The sequence below is a fragment of the Acanthochromis polyacanthus genome, chromosome 2 (genome assembly GCF_021347895.1).
Source record: "Acanthochromis polyacanthus isolate Apoly-LR-REF ecotype Palm Island chromosome 2, KAUST_Apoly_ChrSc, whole genome shotgun sequence".
NCBI lineage: Eukaryota > Metazoa > Chordata > Actinopteri > Pomacentridae > Acanthochromis > Acanthochromis polyacanthus.
In genome coordinates this window covers 2,239,078-2,260,652 of record NC_067114.1, presented here as the reverse complement: position 1 = coordinate 2,260,652, position 21,575 = coordinate 2,239,078, and the positions used below count along the sequence as shown (strand labels likewise).

The following is a 21,575-nucleotide window of genomic DNA, read 5'->3' as shown; positions in this document are numbered from 1 at the left end:
GCAAAAAGTGATGAACCGATCGACAGACCTTTATAAGAGTAATTTACATGTATGTAGGTCACATGATTCACTATCCGTACATAACGTAGACGTGCATAACACAAGCCTGTGCTCAGGTCATTTTCTTTGTGGTTACATCTATATTAAACGGACACATTCTACTTTGCTGTGATTTATGATCACCAATAATAACAATAAAAATAAAATGCTGCATTTCTGACAATGCCATATGGAGGAATGAGCAGTCTTGGAGGAGTACCGCTCTCTCTGACTGCTTTTCTTGTTATAATTTCAACCATGACTACCTGTGTGAGAGAACTGGTGGATGTGCACACTCGGAGACAAGCTCCTCCTGGGATGCATGGTACAGATGTGTCACTGCACACTGAGCTTAATTAGGAGGACAGAAGGGAGGCAAGAAAAAGGAGCACAGAGTAGCAGCGAGAAGAAACGAGCGAGTCAAAGCAGAAGCCGAAGCACTGCAGCAGCAACTTTTCTATTTGCATCTCTTCCCCACAAAAGCTCAAAGCTACAAAACTCAGATGACGCTCGGTTTCTCCACACTGCCACCTCCTCCACTGCATCAGCTCTTTGCTAGTTCAGTTCAGCCACTCGAGCTGCAGTTCTGACTTCATTTGGAGCCCCTAAAGCACCGACTGCTTATAGAGCGATCTCTCCTTTGGCCTTGTTATTTGGTCTGCACAGCGGAAGAAAAAAAGAAAAGGAGAGAGAACTGTTTTTCCAATCAACGCTCCCCAAAGGATGAAGAGAAGAACACGGGTGTGGGAGTGGAGGAAAAGGAGGGTAATGGAATGATGGGTTGCACAAGAGCTCTTAAAGCCGGGCCCAGAACGGAGAGAGCGAAAATGAGCCAATAGCGAGCAGACAATTGAGAATCAGAAGACAGAGAGATCTCACATGACAGGAGCTGGGAAAGCAGAGGCAGATGAGGCACAAAGACAGTCGATCAGGAGGAGAATGAAGGAGAGAGACAGTCTGGCAGGGGCCTCTGGATGACTACGGCTCTTTAATGCACTCATAAATCCATTACTTAAGGCAATGCAGAGAGTAAGTGGATTTGTACTCTGGCCCTGTGATTACTCTGCCATCAATAAAGGATGGGCAGGGAATATAGACGAGAATCCACCTCCACTGCTCTCCGCTCTCTCGCTGCTCTGCAATAAGTCTGGAGACGGAGACGACACGCTGCTGAAAAGATGTCAGCGTAAACCCTGCTTGTATACATGAGTGAGCATGTGAGACGAAGGCTGGAAAAACACACGTACGAACCACGCATGTGACGAGAGAACAGCGGATGCACGCGTGATTATTCACCCACACAGAGAACACGCCGTCTATTGAAAATAATCACCCCACTGGAAGGTTTTGATGTTTTCAGTATTGATTAATGGAGACAATTGTTTTCCCAATTAATCTATTTGTCCATGAAATTAAATAATGACTTCCCAGTGGATAATGTGATTAATTCAAATAGCTCATTTTATTCAGGTTACAGATCCAATACATTCATTTATAGCATATTAACACAGCAAGTAAAAGCTGCAATCAGCTAATTCAGGGGTGTCAAATATGTGGCCAAAACCGGCCTTCCAGTGGGTAAAAATTACAGAGAGACATTAACTGCAGATTATTAATTAGTAAATTTATAAATGTAAAATAATTTCTATACCATGACAAGTTGTTTTGATCATAAAGTAAAATACTAGATTGCTTTATGTCGTTTTGCGTTTCATTTTTGGAATGTTTTCTCTCGTTTTTGTCCGTCTTCTGTCGGTTTTGTCTCTCGTTTTTGCCATTTTGTGCTTCCTTTTTGCATCGCTTGTGTTTTTTGAGAGATCAAATTGGGCTGAATGTGACCTCTGAACTAAAATGAGTTTGACACGCTTGATCTAATTGTTAGTTTTTGCTTGAATGATGACCAAAAAAGAAATAATAATCTAAGTCTATTCAAACGTGCTTTGTCTTCTTATCTTAGGGTTGAATGCTTTTGTGGTTGAGGGATCGTTTTATTTCATCACCTCCTCATGTTATTTTCCTACCTTGTCCATTTCTGAGTCACTGGAGATAAAGACTAGCCTAGCCGCGCTAGACAACCCACGGCAACGAATTTAATTCTCTGCCAGGGTGGGTCTAGTTACCCTCCATAAGGCTCCTGGATGCTCCTAAAACTGGCCGGATGAATCACCATGAAGTGTAGAGTCAGAAGGCGGGCGTAACTAAGTGACGACAGAGGCGCGACGATTCTGACAGAAACAACCGGCACACAATAAACAGTTATCTTTCGACTCGGCTTTGGCCACAGCCCTTGAAGATTTGAAGCTAAAATTCAACTTGAAAGATAAACAAAGGACGGCACTGAAGTGTTTCATTGAGAAGAAAGACGTATTTGGACTTATGCCGACGGGATATGACAAATCCTTAATATACCAGTTGGCTCTGCTGGTTGGGAAGCTAATGGGACTTAGCTACAATCCGCCGGTGCTCTCAGAACTACATCAGCCTATTCGTTGTGTTGATTGGTTGTATACCTACCCAATTGCTGCAGAGTGATTTGATAGACAACCTTTTAGCCCGCCTCCCTCCCTGTCGAGCGTTCCTAGACCCTCGTGCCGTCAGAAACATGGGTGTAGCATGGCTAGGCTAGATAAAGACTGTATTATGGTAGTTTGGTTGAATATCCTTTGTATTTGTGTTTGTGTGTGAATGTGCTTGTGTGTTGTATTGTATTGTGTTGTAATATAGCTGTACTGTTGCCTAACTGGACCCCCTCAAAAACGAGGTGACACACCTCAAGGGGTTATTCCAAATAAAGAATTTGATACCTTAAATGTTTGAAAATTTATTCCCTGCAATAATCTTTTCAGGATTACATGTTGGGATGTGGCTTTGCATTGGTTAACATAAAACAGACTGGTAAAAAGTGATCCACATCCATTACGATTCTAAAACAGAGGACACATGCCGGTCTGTGTTACTCGTAGAAGCGCCTCTGAGAGCAACTCCAGCCCCGAGTTAGTGCAGAAAGCTCTCAATCAGCTTTAACACATCTGGATAACACATTTCCCCCTCATTCTTCTTTGTAAGTCCACTCAGGTTCTGTCATTCGGCATTGGAGCTGTGAGTGAAGTCCACCCACAAACGCTCATTTGTGCCGAGACTGTTTCACTTCGACATTAAAGCAAAACCCTCCAGGTTTTCATGAATTCAAAACTCATTTTTAGCACTATTCATGCTCTGCAATAGTCACTCAGTGTACTTCCATCCACTAAAAATCTCCCTGTATAGTTGGATTGATTGGTAGCGGTTGAGTCCTCCATCCCTGAGCTGCATTCAGAATCTCTAATGATGCACGAGGGATTCAGAGGAATCCATTGGATGCATGTAACTCAGTGTTAGCGGTTTTGATGTCAGCTTCACTGTTTACTCTCTGACAGCTATATCAGAGCTGGAAAAGGTTATTACCAAATGCAATGCAACATTTCCTGCTGCTGCTTTAATTTTAACCATCCAGCTCTTGGAAAAAAAAAAAAAGGAGTCTGTTACTGCAAAGCACAGAATAAAAACAATACGCTGTCACTGTGGTTGGTGATGTCTGCAGTTCTTTGAAAAAATGCTTCCGCAACACAAGACAATGGTCATTTTTCAATTTTTGCAAGACGGTAATGGACCAAGGAGCAGCAGAATCGTTTCAGGAGACAGACTGCACACTTTTAACTCCTCAGAAAGTTAACCAACGTGAGAACGATCAGTGGATGAAATCTACCTGGACCGTTCACAGCAGAAAGTCAGATCACAGTGCTGCTATTATTACTGACTGATAAGTTTATTAAAACAGCAGTCAGGTTTCCGTGTTTCAATTTACAGAATATAAACAAATAGAAGAAAAAAATGGGAGAGAAGTCTACAGGGGTTTTGGAAATTTGGTGAAGTTGTGATTAGTCTTTCAGGTTAGCTGTTATGTTTTAATTCCAAAGGCGAAGACAATCAGTCTTGTGAGCTCAATACCTGTGACGTCTGATTCTGTTTAGTAAAAGCGGTTTCTGCTTTGACGCACATTAGCTCTGTGTAAAAATGCCTTAGCTAAATTGAAGACGTCTTTCCAAATGTTGCCATTTCCGTAAACTTCGTCAAACGCTTTTCTTCAACATATGCATAAAAATCTGTCACCAAACATGGCTAATGTCCTTTTGTTTGAAAAGATAATCAACCGGGACTGAAATCTTAAGGATGACACCATTTTTTTTCTGTTTATCAGTGCCGATAAAACCAAATTAAACTGACTGCAGTTCAGTGCAAAAACACACTAAATCCTCTTGAACTGCTAACGCTAACTGGTGGAGTCTTCATCACTCTGAAACTGGCGCTGCGCTACACTTGGCCTTGTTAGCTCAGATGCTAATACGAGTTACGCAGTTTTTAGCTGCATCTGCTTGTTGGTCGAGGGAAAAGACGTTTTGTTTTATCTGGTCTCAATGTGAAAGCAATGCTGCTGTCTGGCTACTCAGGAAGACGAGAACGCTGATTAACTTGTCGTCATTTGAAGCAGCTGTCAACAGTGAACGGCGGCGCACAAAAAGAACAGCACAGCTCCGGCTAAAGTTCAAGAAATGTGAATCTGGGCCGCACCATCGACATCTACAGCACATCACATACACAATAACAGCGTGCTGCAAAGGCTATTTTTCTGCAATAGCGTAACTATCGGTAGAACGGTCTGCAGAAAACGCATTTCTGAACTATCAATCGACCGCAAGGGGATTGAGAAAATAAAGGTGCTCAGTAGCAGACAGTGTTGGGCTGGAATGTACAGATGGTAGATGGTAGGTTATTACCAGGGGACAGACGATTGATCCACTTGTCAGAGGCTTTGAGAGATAGTTCAACAGCCATGCCCTAGATACAGTAAGGAGGGAAGAAAGACCCAAACAGGAAGATGGGAGTGGGAGGTGAAGACAGAAAGAGAAACTGACAGCAGAGGGAGAAAATGAGGAAAGTTTGATGAGAGAGCAGAAGGAGGCATTAGAATGGATCGGGCGAATATGACGGCAATACTTAGGAAGCACAAGACTGCTGTGGGGTGATAAGTGGGCGGAAATGAGTAAACAGAGGTGGAAGACTGACAGAGATCTGGGGGAGACGGGGAAGATTAATGGAGAATGAAGGCTGCTCAGGGAGGGCTGAGTGGTGATGATGAAAACATGACGATGTCAAGGAAAGAGAAGCAGCGACGGCGAGCCGAGCTGGAAGTGAAGGTGAGCAGAGAGCAGAGAGAGCAGGGAGGAAAAAAAAGGTGTAGGGTGGTGAAAGGAAAAGAAATTGCTGATGATGAGAGGCTGAAAGCACAGGAATTAGGAGGAGGGGAAAATTACAGTAGAGAAGACAGCAGCTTGACGGAGAGAGAGAGAAAGAGAGTCCTGGAAATATCAGCAGGAGATCAGAGAAGAATAAAGACAGCTCCCTGGGTAAAACATTCTGACTTCTCCCAATTCCAAAAATAACTGCCAACTATCTGGCCTTGGTCATTTTACAGCCGTAAAACTAGGCCAGACTTCTAATCTTAATTGTAACAAATAGTTGGATTTTCATCATAGATGTTTAGACTCATGACAGACACACAAAGCTGCAGCATTTCCTGTTTCACAGCACAACAACAGACCACTGAAGGGCTGAACAACTCAGGAAAAACTGATTTTTCTGACTTATCTTGGTGCTGTACACTGCAAAAACTCAAAATCTTACCAAGCCTGTTTGTCTTATTTTTAGTTAAAATGTCTCATCCCACCTGATTTAAGATAAATTCACTTAACAAGAGATGTTTCAGAAAAAGGAGGGACTTGTTTTAAGACAATACACCTTAAATATCTTGATAAGTCAAAAAATCTTGAAATGATCTTGTTCTGAGTTGTATTTTATAAGAAAACTCAAAATAAGTTTAATACACCTCAAATTAGGAGGTTACATGAAAGCAAAAATCTATTTTTGAGTGAAAAATTGATATATTTTTTAGCATGTCTGGCTTATTTTAGGATACCTAAGCTTGACAATCCTGTAAAATAGAGCTTAAAATAAGTTTTACCAGCGAATTTTAAGATGTCAATATTCTAAATATCATCTCTTATTTTGAGAAATCTTACCAAGCCATTTTTCACTTGTTCTATTAGCAGATTTTTTCACTTATTTCAAGATAACAAAAATTTTTGAATTAAGTTTTTTTTCCTTGTTTTGAGAGGAGCATTTTTTCCAGTGTAGCTGAAGTCTTGTGTTTCTAATTTATACACAGGAGGTCTTCGACATACATCAAACTTACGTTCCTACAGATCAACGTAAATCGATTTTCGTGCCTAGTTTTCTACAGAAAAATGTATTAATTTTTCACATATTTGTTAGGGTATTTATTCTTTAAAGTGATAATCTTAATGTTTAACCACATTCTCAATTCTGTATTTTCTGGATGTGTCTGTTTGTGACCCGTCACGGGAAACATCACTTTGATTACGCATAAAACGGAGGAGAAGCTTCAAACATGCCATGAAATGGTTACATTTGAACTATAATTACCATCATATTGGAGCCTAAATCTAACCAAGCAGTGACACCAAAACTAACCTGGAGGTGTAAATGAACTAAAGAATAATAAGAGAAGACATGAACCCAGTCTGCTGGGTGACGGTGCTGCTGTAGACTTCAGGACTCCACATTAATTCAGACTTTGTGGCTCTTTTAACTGCTAGTCTTTCCTATTATGTAACCGTCTTACCTTTCTGTGATAAAGCATGATTCTTTGAAAACATAATTAAGTTTCTTTCAGTTTAGCTGAATAGGAACATCATTTTTAGGGGTGCTACCTGCACTGACATGAAGCATGAATCCATAAAGAAGGGCACACAGAGACCGAGCATATTAACCCTCCTGTCGTCCTGTGGGTCAAAATTAAACCGTTTTAAAGTTTGAAAATGTGGAAAAAATATATTTTCACAGTGAAACTTCTGATGTCCACATTTTCAACATGTTTGGGAAATTTTTGAACATTTTTTGGTGGAAATAAAAAAAGATACAAATATTTCTTAAATGGTATGAATCTAAATGACACTTACCTTCTTAAGATTCTGCTGGCAGCAAGTTAAAAAAACCATCACAAAATTCTGGCTCCAGAAAAACTGCCCCACCACAGCCCTCTTTGTGAGCATTGTTAAGCAGCTGCATACTCTAGAGCAAATGACCTTCTCTATAAGACTCCAAAAAGACCAGGGAGAAAAACGATGGAAAAAATGGTGTTTACTGAGCCTCTGAAACAGATACACATTAACAGCTGTCATTGTGATACCGTTATTGTGATGTAGACTTGTAATTCTCTCCAAGACCCTCACCTCTGTCTTTATTTCTCTAAATTACTTTATTACTCCTTCTTTATTTATATATCTATTTGTAAGCGAATAAACATGTCTGTATGTATGTGTGCGTATACGAGTATGAACCTGTGTGTATTAACTTATTTCAAGGTTTGTTTTTTCTTTTGTATGTTTGTTTTTTTGGCCTTTATCATTTTTGTTGATGTTGGAAACATGGCTCCCCTGTTCATTGTTCGGAAAATGTTCTTTCAAAAAATGTTATAAAATAAAAGTTTCAACAAAAAAAATTCTTAAGAAAACTACAGGCACCAAAAAACCAATATTTTTTGGTGCTCGTAAATGAAGACAACAGGAGGGTTCATCAGGCAGCAGCCAAGTTTCTTTTTGATGTTTTGCCAACTCACAGAATTAACTTTAATGGACAACAGCAGAGTAAATTTGGCAGAGAAGGTTATTATAGCTGATGAAACCAGACTTAAACTGGATCTAACAGCTGGTTAAGATGTTTTATGATGTAAGTTAGTGCAGATCTAAACTGATTAGAAATCCTTCTGATCTAAACATTGATGTCTGCGGTCACAGCACCACATTGTATTTAACCCTTTAAGCTTCAGTCAATTCCAGCCGTTTTCAGTACAAAAAAATCGCTAATATTCTATTTGTAAATAAAAAATATGACGAGAAATACGGGGAATATTGGACGGGCATCGTGAGGTGCATTTCCTTGAAAACGACCGATTCGTGGATTTTATACGACTTCAGGACATGTTTTGGACAAAATAGTTTACTGGCTTGTTTCATCTGATGTAAAAGGTTGGATTATGGCCGTTTTTTGTGGAATATTTTCATCTGTGTGTAATAATGAACCCGGAAATGTGAGTCGCGCTGTGTGCTTTGAAGCCGTGTACAGAGAACGGATGGATGAATATTCGTTTTTGTCGGACAAATGTGTTTTTCTCACCCGCTGTGGTAATCACATCTGAAAGTGGTTTATACCGGCGGATTCATGAGAATCTAAGCTTTCCATCGGCGTATAGTGTTTGTATAATCGCGTTTGCAGCCTTTGGACATTCTTGAAATTCCTATGCAAATTAGTAAGTGTACCACCGGTGGTACACTGAAGTTTAACGGGTTAACGGACACATTACAGCGACGCCGTTCTTGGATAATCAGCCCCTAAACTGCTACATCTCTTCTAAATCAATGAGAACTAAACTCTTGCTAACCCTATGTCTCTGAATCATTCCCGCTACATACTGCAGCCCTGAACACTGTTCTGTTCGCAGCAGAATAAAAAGAGCGGTTAAGGAGCGATTTTTTTTCCTTCATATTTTCCGTCTTTACAGATCAATTTTTAGACGCATAAGGGAGAAGGCCGCACACAATAAATGACTACAGAGTCGGAGGAAGGCTGGAGCGGAGCGTCCTCAGCTCCATATGAGCTTCGGATACAAAGTGAGTGAGCTGAATTAAATTCGATTCATCCGAGTTGAAACTGTGCAAAACGGCACCAAGGACGGTCCCATTCCTCAGCCGGTTTTATTACAAGTAATGAAACTCGCCGTTTTCTGAAGGCCTATTAACTTCACGAGAAACGGTTATATTTATGTAATATTCATCAGCATGGAAGGACTTCTGAAGTTCTGAAACCTTCTACGTCAAAATGAAAGGAAGGTTTTCAGTGATTTTTTTATTAGGTTAGTGTCCGATAGTACACCCGCACTAATGCGGTTTGAAAATTACAACATTCTCTAATCTTTTAGTTCCGTTTGAGAAAACATCTCACCTGTAAGCTGGCTGTGCAGGGTGTTGGTTTAGACTGAAGTCCATGGGATGTATCTGCATACACATATATTAAAATTAAAAATAATAATGCTTTTTATGTTCATTATGATCATGTCTTTACAAATTCCATCATTATTTATTATGGAAAGAAACAAAAACAGCTGATCACACCACCTGCTCATTTTGTGCAGTCTGTTTGTGGTAATTTTTAGGTGTTTTTGTGCTCATTTTGCAATTTTGTGTTGTTATTTTGAGTCTTTATATGATAATTATCTGTCTCAATGAGTCATTTTGTGCATTTTTGTGGTCATGTTGTGTCTTTTTGTGGTTGTTTTGTGTGTTTTCATGATAATTTTGTTTCTTTTTTGATCATTTTCAGACTGTTTGTGGTAATTTTAAGTGTTTTGTGGTCATTTTGTGTCTCTCTGTGGTCATTTTGGGTCACTTTGAGCTTTTTTTTGGTAATTTTCTGTTTGTCAGTTTGCGTCTCTGTGGTCATTATCAGTCTGTTTGTGGTCATCTTGTCTCTTTTTATGAAAATTTTGTGTCTCAATGAGTTGTTTTGTGTGTTTGTGGTCATTCGTGTAGTTTTATAGCACAAAATAAGTTGTATCTGTGTCACAGAAATCACTTTCCACTAAGTTCTCCATTACAAAAACACTCAACTTTACTCAAGTGTATATCTAACATTTAGAAGAATCTTTCTGTAAAAATACCATGTGGTGTTTGGTTATAGGCGGCCATGTTGGTTTTAGGCCTGAAAACAGCAAAAATGTGACTATGATATAAAAAGTCCTGCAGTTATATACTGACCCAAAATGTCTTTGTTTTTGTTTGGGATGGTTACATGCTAGGAGGGTGATGAATTAGGGAAAAATGGCAGTTTTTGTCCGTTTAGTAACCAGAGAAGACTAAAACGGGGTCAGCAGCGTTTGCAAAGTCTTAATGTTAGAGGTCCTAAAACCTCAGATTAGTGTGCACATGTTGTGAAATGAAAAGGAGCAGTCTGGATGCAGATATGAACCATTTCTGTTTTGATGCTGCTTGTACTGTGCACTTGTAATAAAATTTTAAACGGAGTGATTACAGCAAGGAGAGTTTATCAGCAAACTTCTGGTCACAGCCCGAAAATGATCAATAAATCACTTCTATTTATTGATTATCATTAACACCAAGGTTCCAGCGCAGCAGATTGAGTCTACACAGTTCTGAATCCACGACTAGCAGTGAAAAGACCAACAGAGACAATAAATTTATCCCCTCTGTTCACAGCCTGATCTAGTGAATACGTAGTTAATCTCCATATATTACTGGAAATCCATATAAATATTCACTACACTTCCAAATGTGCATTAATCAGCAGCTGAAAACAGTCCAACACAGACTCAGTATTATCTCTAAACACACCAGAGCCCCGCTGTTTTTAAACACTGACAGTTTATATTTGAGCTCTTGTGTGGAAGTCCTTGGACGGAGCAGACTACCCAGACATAGCTTAGAGCTTCATTTTGTCTTTGAACAATGAACATAATTAAGGTTAACCGTCTGTGGATGATAACATCTGGAGACAACAGTCGACTGATATTTAGAATCTGGCTGAAAATGAGAACTATGCAGAGAAAATAAAGTCAGCTGGAGGTCTGTGTGCTGCAGGAGATGGAACTGTTTTGTCTGCTGCTTCTTTAATTATCACACTTTCTAGGAATGTCACTACGCGGCGGATCGTCTACTGCCAGCCGAGACGCTTTCCTCTGCCTGCAGACTATCATCCTGTCCTGAGGGCGTAGCTGCATATCGAGCCGCTACAGCCGCCGTGAACAGGAGATAAGCTGCTCGCCCTGAGGCCATCCTGACATACCTGGAGCGCTGAACTGACGAACGGAGGTAGCTCTGGTCTTGTCGTGGACACGGCTCAGACCGCAGCCCTTGGGAACGCTCCACGGCGCCGTGCTGACCCGGCTGTCCCTCTCCTCGGCGGTGTCGTAGACCTCCACGTGGGGAGCGCGCTCAGTCAGGTTCTTGCTGTAGTGGCTCAGGCCGTACTGGGCGATCTGGATGGCGTAGAAGTAGCCCTGAGGACCCCACTGAGTGGACAGAGGCACGCCTGGGAGGGAAACAGAGCGACAGGGATGGTTTAAAAAAAAAAAAAAAAAAGACAGAAAACAACATTTTTAAGCTTGGTATTCTTCTACATTGTACCGTACATGATTTCTTCTTTCTTGTTTTTTTTGTCTGACTTTTGTCATTTTGTTTGTTTTTGTCTTATTTTGTGATTTGCTTTATTCTTCGTTTTAAGCATCGTATTTGTTTCCTTTTTGTCCCGCTTTTGTTGTTTTTTTTCCCCCTCGTTTTGTGTCTCGCTTGTTATTTTTGTCTCGTCATTTGTCCATTTCTTTGTCGTTCTGCTACTTTTTCATCCAGTTTTTTGTCTCCTTTTTTGTTTCGTGTTGTTTGTCCAATTTTTTTGTTTTGCGTCTTATTTTTGTCATCTTGTGTGTCATATTTGTCGTATTATGTCTTGTTTTTGTTATTCTTGGCTTTTTTGTCTGACTTTTGTCATTTTGTTTCTTGTTTTTGTCATTTTGTGATTTGCTTTATTCTTTGTTTTAAGCATCATCTTTGTTTCCTTTTGGTCTCGCTTGTGTTGTTTATTTGTCATTTTTTTCTCGCTTATGTTATTTTTGTCTCGCCATTTGTCTCTTTTTTTGTTTCGTGTTGTTTGTCCAATTTCTTTTTGCCTTCTGTCTTATTTTTGTCATCTTGTGTGTCATATTTGTCGTATTATGTCTTGTTTTTGTTATTTTTGTCTTTTTTGTCGGACTTTTGTCATTTTGTTTCTTGTTTTTGTGTCTTGTGTTTTTGTCATTTTGTGATTTGCTTTATTCTTTGTTTTAAGCATCGTCTTTGTTTCCTTTTGGTCTCGCTTGTGTTGTTTTTTTGTCGTCTTGTTTTCTCGCTTATGTTATTTTTGTCTCGTTGTCATTTGTCCATTTCTTTGTCGTTCTGCTACTTTTTCATCCAGCTTTTTGTCTCTTTTTTGTTTCGTGTTGTCTAATTCTTTTTGCTTTCTGTCTTATTTTTGTCATCTTGTGTGTCATATTTGTTGCATTGTCTTGTTTTTTTGTCTTTTTTTGTCTGACTTTTGTCATTTTGATCATGCAGTAAAATCCTCTGTGGTTCAGTTCCAGGTGACTAAATGTTGTGTTCCTTTGTGGACACTCTTTGATCTGGAAGTTGTGATGTGGAAATGATAAACTGACGATGAATGTGGATGAAATTTAACTTATTTTTCTTCAGAAATTTCAGGTTGTTGGTGATGTTTTGCAGAGAGATAATTCCTTAAATGTGAACATTATTAGAATGTACTTTTTTGCACTAAAACAAAGGAAACATGTGGAGTTGTGGTTATTTATGGGTTTTTATGCCGTGGTTTTACTGCTCCGGTCCACTGGAGCTCAAACTGGGCTGAATGTGGAACCTGAACTAAGATGAGTTTGACTCCTCTGATCTAAATCTTCGGCAACATCATCATCTTGTTTTTCTTGTAAGCCACCTGCAGGATATTTCAAGCAGATGTAACGGTTTGTCTTTCTGTCCTAAGTTTCCTGCATCTGGTAAACGCAGCATCACATTGAGTTCATAACCACGGTCAAGAGAAAGGCCCTGAATTAGTCATGAAAAGAAATTGCAGAAAAGGGTTAGAAAATAAACATCGACGGAGGACTTTGTGGTGAAATTCAAGCTCATCTACTGCATTCACTGGAGGCGAGCTTCTCTCCTCACGCAGCCAGAAATAGCTCCGGCAGGACAATCACTCTGATTAACGGATACCTCACTTTAAGACCTTCTGACAGCGAGGGCACATGTGCTTTCCAAACCCAATCCTTCTGAACAGAATGTAATATACTGAGATTAGGGCCGACAATGTGCCACCTCATTACAAACTAATCACGGCTGCATGCATAGCTGGTCACTGTTCCACTTTCTTTATCGCTGCTCGTGCTGTTTAGGATGAAGAAAAAGACTCTGAAAGCTGACTGACAACGACTCAAGCAATAGATGAAAACACATCAATCTATTTATGCCACAAATAAAGTGGAAATGATTGGATGTGAAACCTTCCTCTGGTGTTTACATGTTTAAAGACTGTGGAGCTGCTGACAGTGTGTCTACTGTTAATGGTGATGAATTCTATTTATGGAACCATTTGGACATAAAATGGAGCTCAAAGTGCTTTTTAAATCAAAAAATAGCTGTTAAAATGAACCGTGGTGACAAATGATGGCAATAAACAGTTTCTGAGGTAGTTTGAAACAAACAAACATAAAAATGCTGATTGAGGAGCATTTTGCAGGATATTTAAAGCAGATGCATTTGTTTTTCTTTTGGGCTCAATAAACATTTTCAGAATTACACATAAATGCTGGTTATGCAGGAACATGCAGGGGAGTCTTTCAGTTCTTTCTGGCAACATGTTTATCTGTTAAAAATCCTTAGAAACTTCTTTGTCTTGTCTTTGGTTTTTGGTCGTGCATTGTTCAAAGATGAAGCCACTTTTCACCTGTCAGTGAGGAGCTTCACAGGAACTCTGCTGAGAGGGAACTGCTGGTCCCACATGATGAAAATTCATTTCTTTTGGTTTTTTGTGTGTCTTGTAGAATAATAGCTGCGAGAATACAAAGACACTTTCTAATGCTGTTCCTCCAGCTCCCCCTTAACTAGATTTCCTCCCTGCTTCACAAGCAAGTAAGAATTTTATCCAGTTGAGGTGCAGAATCCGAGCAACAAATGCAGGATGTCCTCGGTTTACGACGTCCTCGCAGTTCGTCATTACGTTGGAACTGGTTCAGTTGAACTAGATGGTGAGTGGAACGGATGAATACTGTATGTACAGCAGTCATGTGGCACTAGCGTTTACATTTTCGCCGGTATTTTCCTTCCGAGTTGAGTCTTACGGCGCTTTTCCACCAGCACCTACTCGGCTCGACTCCACTCGGGTTGTGAGGTTTTCCATCAGGACGTAGCACCTGGTACCAGCTATTTTAGTTCCTACTGGCCCAGGGTTCCAGGTGAGCTGTGTGGAGCTGATAACGTAACGTCTACAGAGTGCAGGCCACTGATTGGACAGGGTGTGACGACTCCTTCACGAAAACCAGCGAGTGTTTTGTGACGTCAAGAAACTTTCACATTAGTTACCCCAATGGCGGCCAGTTCACTTTAAACAAACAAGTATATTTTGAAAGAAACGTCGTCGTCTCCTGTATGCAGACAATAAGCTAGCTAGTTAGTCATCAATGCTAACTCCGTGACCGGGCCGCTGTGATACGACGACTCCACCCACGATGAGGTGGCACTCAGTGGAAAACCGACACAAACAGAGTTGAGCTGAGTAGGTGCTAATGGAAAAGCGCCATTAGTGTGAGCTACTGAGTGTTTCTGTTACTGTAGTTGTAAAAATATGCATCGATATCATGATGCACGCAACAGCTTTTGTTTTGTTTTTTGTACATTTTCACTGAAGTTCAGACTTCAGAAAGACAATCAACTTACATCAAACCGTAGGAACAGAACTCTGACGTAAGCTGAGGACCTCCTGTAGTTGTCAATCTAAAAATGAGTAAAAACCTGTCCCTTTACTGTCTGCAAGTTCTAAGATGAGACAGTCAGAATCAGCAGCTGGTACCCGTCCACCAGGTTTACTTAACTTCTAATAAAACACATCAAATGATCTGCTGTTGGCTGCACGAGTGAACAGAGGTTTAATGCACTCCCAGCATCCGAGGAACTAAAGACCCAGCGGATTATTTATGCTTTGGAGGCATCAAAAAAGAAAATCCTCAGTGTGAGCATGGTGTGCAGCTAACATGACCAAAAGCTTTGACTGTGTGCCCACAGGTCAGAGCCAGGAGGAGGTTTTAACGCTTTTAACGCTTTCTGAAATGCTGAAATCAATAAATAAGGACTGAGTGGGTCCACTGCAGGCTAAACTCAGCTGATGTTTATGTCCGTTTACTTCTTTCCTGCTCTCTCTGCACACATATACTGCATTTTAATACAGCCAAACTCACAACAGAGCTGTTCTCATTTACTCATTTTTCCATTTTGTGATTAATAGATTGACTGAAATGTTAACCAGCGATCATTTCACAGCTATTTCTGACATGCAGCTTTGCACCGACAAGATACAGATTTAAAAACCAAAACGTCGTCCGATAAACTCATCGTACACTAATAAAAAACAGGAGCTGGGCTGTGAATTCAGATATTTACACGTAAAATGATCGCTTAGTCGCAATAAAGAGTCGCATTTCACATTTATGTCAGCTGCAATGTGGTCACAGAGAGAGTCTTCTTCCTGAAGGCGGCTTGGACAGCAGCAGCTCACCAGTGTTCATCGATACAGCTGCCGAAAGAGCACATGCAGTTTATGTGACGTGAGGGTTTAATTTATTTGCAGAAAGGAGGCACGAATAATTAATGTAGTAAAAAGAGCACAATCGCTTTCTTATGCCCCATTCATAAATACAGATATTAGTCTTCGATGGACAACCATAACCAACAGCACGATCTCTGAGGACCAACTCCTCCTTCCTGAAGAGCTGGATGTTTGGTGTTTATCTCTGCATCACTTCCACGACGTTTTTCTTCTGCAATAGCTCAGATTTAATGGATTGTTCGTGCACCAGTGTAAGGGATTATTCGAGGCAGACTTGTTCTTAACTGCAGAGTGGCAGTCACACTGACAAGCAGAAGATGTTGCTCAGTTTTCTGCTGCTCCCTGGAGAGCTTCCAGTGCAGACAGCCCATCCACACAGATTCACACCACTCCACCAACATTTCTCATGTGCTTGTGCTCAATTCTTTCCTTCTCAAAAGCGAAAGTGACAGAGACGGCTACCGGTGAGCTGTGTGCAGTCGTTCCTCACTGCAGAGCGGAAGCCGAGCAGTTTTTCCTGAATTACATCATTCCATCCTTGCAGATCATGAATCACTCAGTCCATTTTTACCTTATAACAATTTGTGCTGTCTATAAAGAAGAGGCAATAAAGCGATTAAATGTTCGCTGAAATAAATTCAAAGTTAACATTTGTTATTTGTCTGATATTGGCTTTTTTTTGCCAATAATCGATATGCCGATATTTTCCAACTCTCAATTTCCGATTCCGATATATGTGGGCTGTTTAACTAATTTTAGGTAACATCTTAAATCTCCTGTGATGGAATCAACACATCATGCCTCATTTTACTGTGATGCCCCATTGATTGCATTCTCAGGTGCAATAAGGCTGAAGGGTTTCTAAATAAGCTTTAGGCTTGTGTCCTTGCACTGTAGGCTACATATGGTCATGATTACTTACCTGGTGACATTTATTATCATAGTATTTGTATCTATGTTTCTGTGTATTGTACTATACTCTTTATAGTATGAATTTCGTTGTTGACTGCTGTTGCAAATCAAATGGCCCAAATTGGGACAATAAAGATTTTGTAATCTAAAATAACAAGGCTTTCCAAAAATAAGAAAACTAATTTCACTTAAGTTAAGGAAAAAATGCCATATTTTGCTTTTTTTTAAATTGTCTCAAACAACATTTCACACTCTCCCGGCAAAATTGAGGCATTATTTTATCCGTGATGAGGAAAAAAAGCGACAACGATATCGACCGATATTGCATTTTGATGCCAATATCGGCATAAAAATTGGTGGGCCGATATTATTGGACATTCATAGCTTCAATTCTGTTATATTTTTCTTCTGTTTTACTGGATTCCAAGAGGAACACGTCTCATTTTGCCTGTACTATGGTTGTATGTACTGCTAGATGACAATAAAGCTTGACTTGATTTACTACAATGCACTTGATTTTCCTGGCTTTAAACAGTGTCATCGGTGCACATATTGCACGACTAAAACCCAGTTAACAGTTGGCAGCACTCATGGAAGAGTCTACTTGAATAAATGGGCGTCCAGTGACTGCTCCATTATCTTCCTCCTCACGATTTTGGACCACACCGCTCATGTGTCGCTGCCTACAGGCATTTTCTCTTGATCCCCGCTACTAATGGAACATGAAGCTATTTTAATGTTTATATTTAAAGGGACAAGCACTCAGCATGGACCGATGCCACTGTAAAGCAGTAAGGTCATCACAGCTGTGACTGAGAACGGCTTTACTTGATTAATGTGTTCATAAAAGAGCACGACTGGAGAAATGCACACATTCAGATGTCCTCTTCCACTCGGCTGCCAGACTTCTCTCCCAGCCTGTCTGGATACTGGCATCTCTGCTGACAACTTAAGTCAAATGACTGTCAGAACGGTAACGCCGCGGTACAAACCGCTCTAAGTAATCCATGTGGAATTGACTGTTAAGCCTCCACATATTTCCATGGTTCCAGAGAGTGGACGTTTCTAGAAATCTAAAAGACTAGGTCCCCTGCCAATTCTAGTAGGCTTTAAGGGGTGTCCAACATGAGGTCCGTGGGCCAAAAGTGGTCCTCCAGAGGGTCCAATCCGGCCCTCAAAGTGCAAGTGTGTTTGTCTATTTTTTAGTCATTTTTTTTCTTTTTTGTCATTTTGTTTCATTTGTGTCATTTGTATAATTTTTTGTCTTGTTCTCGTCCCTTTTTGTAACGTTTTTGTCAAATTTTCTTTCTCTTTTTTGTTGTTTGTTTAATTTTTTGTCATTTTACGTCTGACTTTTGTAATATTTTGTCTTGTTTATGTCTCTTTTGGTCTTGTTTGTGTCATTTGTGTATTTTTTGTCTCATCTTTATTGTTTTGCCACATTGTGACTTTTTTAGTCAAATTATTTGTTTCTTTTTTCTTTTGGTTCGTGTCGTTTGTCTCATTTGTTGTTGTTTTGCCGTTTTTGTCATTTTGCATCAGATTTTTGTAATATTTTGTCTTGTTTTTGTTGTTTTTTTGTCTGACTTATCATTTTGAGCATAAAGTAAAATCCCGTATCATTCATTTCCAGATGTGTGTGACTAAATGTTGTGTTCCTTTGTAGACATTCTGTGATCTGGAAGTTGTAATGTGGAAATGATAAACTGAGGATGAATGTGGATGGAATTGAATTTAATTTTCTTAGGAAATTTCAGGTTGCTCATGATAAGATAATTACTTAAATGTGAACATTATCAGAATTAACATTTTTGCACTAAAACAAAGGAAACATTTGGAGTTGTGGTTGTTTATATGTTATGCTCTGATTTTACTCATTTGGTTCACTTGAGATCAAACTGGGCTGAATGTGGAACCTGAACTAGAATGAATTTGACACTCCTGATCTAATCCTACTGGAATTAACACGGCAGCAAACGTCCTAAACAATCTAATTGAGAAATGTTTACCCTTCTGGGTTTTTTTTAGCACTACTTTTGTTTTTGACCTCAAGCAGCTGAGAGGAAACTTTGGATGAATGTGAGTAAATAATGAAGCTCCATTAGGCAATATGCTGAACAGAGAACCAAATGTCTGTATTGTGCCATCTGGAGGGGTCAACCGTTGCGCTGAACTCACCGGGAACTCAAGCATTTTTGGAGCTTTTCGCTTCTTTTAAATAAACTGTTTTTGGGCTCAGATGATCGCAGCGTGAAAAGACGTTAATGGAGAGAATTCAGCATGATGCAGCTAAAGACCCACAGCTTTCCTCAGGAGCTGCTGAGCCCCACAGCAAACTGAAAGACCAGCGAATTCTGGGCTCACCATCTTAAGTCAGGCTGTCAGAAACGTGATGAAATGTTCGTGCTGCTCTTTGTTTTCCGCGTGCATGAATCAGGAAGGTAGGAAATATTAGCTCACATGTAGCCATGAATAACAAGTTCATGAATCAATGAGCTTTTGTCATAAACTGTCTATAAGAAAGTCTGAAACATAGAAATGCCTTAAGCATGCATAGTTTCTCGCTGCCAGCAGGGGGCGACTCTTCCAACTCTCGCTGTGGATGATTTACGAGAAAATGATGCTACTTCTCACGTGATTTGTTGGGTCTGTAAATATCTTCCTAATACATTTTTCATCTTGATCACTGGTTTTGAGACTCCTTGAACACAGCATGGTAACAATGATGTAAATTTATGGTCCCATTTAGAGCAAAACGGATAATAAACCTGGGTATGCTAGGGACGGGGCCACCTTATTTTTGCCTGGTTGCTATGGTAACGCCTGAACTTTCTAGTCAGATTTGCATCTAGTTTCAAAATAGCAACTTGGCGTGGATCAAATGTCAAACTCTAAAGAAACCAGAAACCAACAGGTGACAACACAGCAGCTATGTCCAAGTTTTATAGAGTCTATGGGTTTTCTGTTGATCAAAAAGCTTAATGCTACTTTAACATTTGCATTATGGTTGGCTGTTTCAGCTAAACACATCATGAAACACTTAAGAGAACAATACTATATTCATACTTATTTATTTTACACTTTCTGCTACTGGGTCAATATATAGTTGGAGGACTTTATGTGTCATAGTTGACATTTTTGCTGTTTTCAGGCCTAAAACCAACATGGCCGCCTACAACCAAACACCACATGGCATTTTACAGAAAGATTCTTCAAAACATTATATATACAATTTAGTAAAATTTAAATATGAAGTTATTTATAAAGATATCATAGTAAACCTGTTGACTACTTTATATGAAATAAGTCAGAAAGCCTTGGAGTCTGGCCAGTCTTTTCTTCAGGAGGAAATGACATCATGTGGAGCAGGTCATGTGATCTGGAATGAACACACTTCCTGGAGAGGAGTTTTTGGAACGGGGAACTTAGTGGAAAAGGATTTATTTTGTTATTTTCCATACAAAATTTGATATATTGCCAGAAAAGAAATATCTGTCATGATTATCTCCACTTACTAAAAAGAACACAATCCAAACTATTTGTGAATCAGCTCATTTTATTATTGTTTAACTCATTAGAAGGTGGTTGGTGTTAAATTCAGACGGTTATTTAGTTGATATTTTAGTGATATCCAGTCATTTTTTATTAAAAAGTGAGACACAAAATAACAAAATCGAGACAGAAAACGACAAAATTGAGGCACGGAATTACAAAAAAGAGAAACAAAATGATAAAACCGAGACACAAAATAACAGAAACGAGGCACAAAATGACAAAATCAAAACAAAAAACGACAAGCTTGAGACACGGAACGACAGAAACGAGGCACGAAATAACAAAAACGAGACGGAAAACGCCAAAACTGAGACACAAAGCGACAGAAAAGAGACACGAAATGACAAAATTGAGACAGAAAACGACAAAACCGAGACACAAAACGACAAAAACGAGGCACAAATTGTCAAAGCTATTTCTGAATTATTGTTAAGCTCATTAGAAGGTGGTTGATGTTAAATTCAGACGGTTATTTTGTTGACATTTTAGTGATATCCAGTCATTTTTTATTAATAAGTGATTGTTTTCATTATAAATAATGATGAAATTTGTAAAGACATGATCATAATGAACACAAAAAACATTAGAGTTTTTAATTTTATTAAAAATATATGCAAGATATATCCCATGGACTTCAAAAGTCCTTTAATTATATACTGATCCTGCTCAGGGGTTTTTCCAGAACACAGGAATTGAACACTGGAAACAGCACAGACATAAAGCACATTCCCTTCACACAGACTCCAAACCGCAATTTGATTTAATTTGACATGAAGCTGTAAACAAACTACTCGACTGAATTATTTTGTGGCTTTTGTGGAATCGCAGCAGCCTGACTGTAGCCACGACGGTTTGCCTTCCTGTCCTAGATTCTACTCAGAGACGATTCATCCAAGTCCACCTCTGACTTCACTAGAAAATGCTCCATCTATCTCAGTCCTGCAGGTTGAGTGTGCTCAGGTGTGAGGTTAAGAGCGACCACGTGTTACCAGAGTGTTTGTACAGCGATGGTGTGAGGGTCTCGTTTGTGTTTTATCGAGCACTCAAAACGGTGTTTTCGGACTTTGTGTGTTTGGGCAAATGTTGAAATGATGCCGGCCTGCAGCAGAACGGGGAGTGGAGATCAGGACAGAAAAAATGAGCCAGATCGTGATTTAAGATGGTGTTGTTAGAGAGGATTAACTACTTCTGCTAATGATAGCGCCCTGGCTGCTGGAGCTTCATTTTTCTCAGCTTCTGTTCTTTGTTTCAGGAAGGCTCTAATGCAACAAAGGAAAGGAAGGATTCAGTTTCTAAACCCCCACCATAAAACTATAAACCCTCCTGACAAGTAACGACATAAACTGCTGTTTCTGGGAGCATTTTCCAGCAGCAAAAAAACTCAAATTTACTACCAGAGAGCTTAAATGCAAATTTGCCCTCTCTAGCAGTAAATTTTAGAATAATTTCTCTAAAAAACGCTTTCAGTCTGAAGATTTTTTTCCTTTAGAAATGAGCGGCTGTCTGAGTTTGAGCTA

The 21,575-nt window shown here is 39.6% G+C and overlaps 1 protein-coding gene across 3 annotated transcripts in view; it reads right to left on the bottom strand.

The window, feature by feature from the left end:
* The window catches only part of glceb (glucuronic acid epimerase b), a 94,692-nt gene that overhangs the window by 7,565 nt on the left and 65,552 nt on the right, over positions 1 to 21,575 (bottom strand). For 2 of the 3 annotated variants that reach the window (XM_022190040.2, XM_051936684.1), the window contains one exon: positions 11,014 to 11,259. In XM_022190040.2, coding sequence (XP_022045732.1) covers positions 11,014 to 11,259 — 246 coding nt within the window. Of the gene's footprint in view, positions 1 to 9,156; positions 9,210 to 11,013; positions 11,260 to 21,575 lie in introns of all 3 variants that reach the window. The other variant, XM_051936695.1, reaches the window with a different exon arrangement.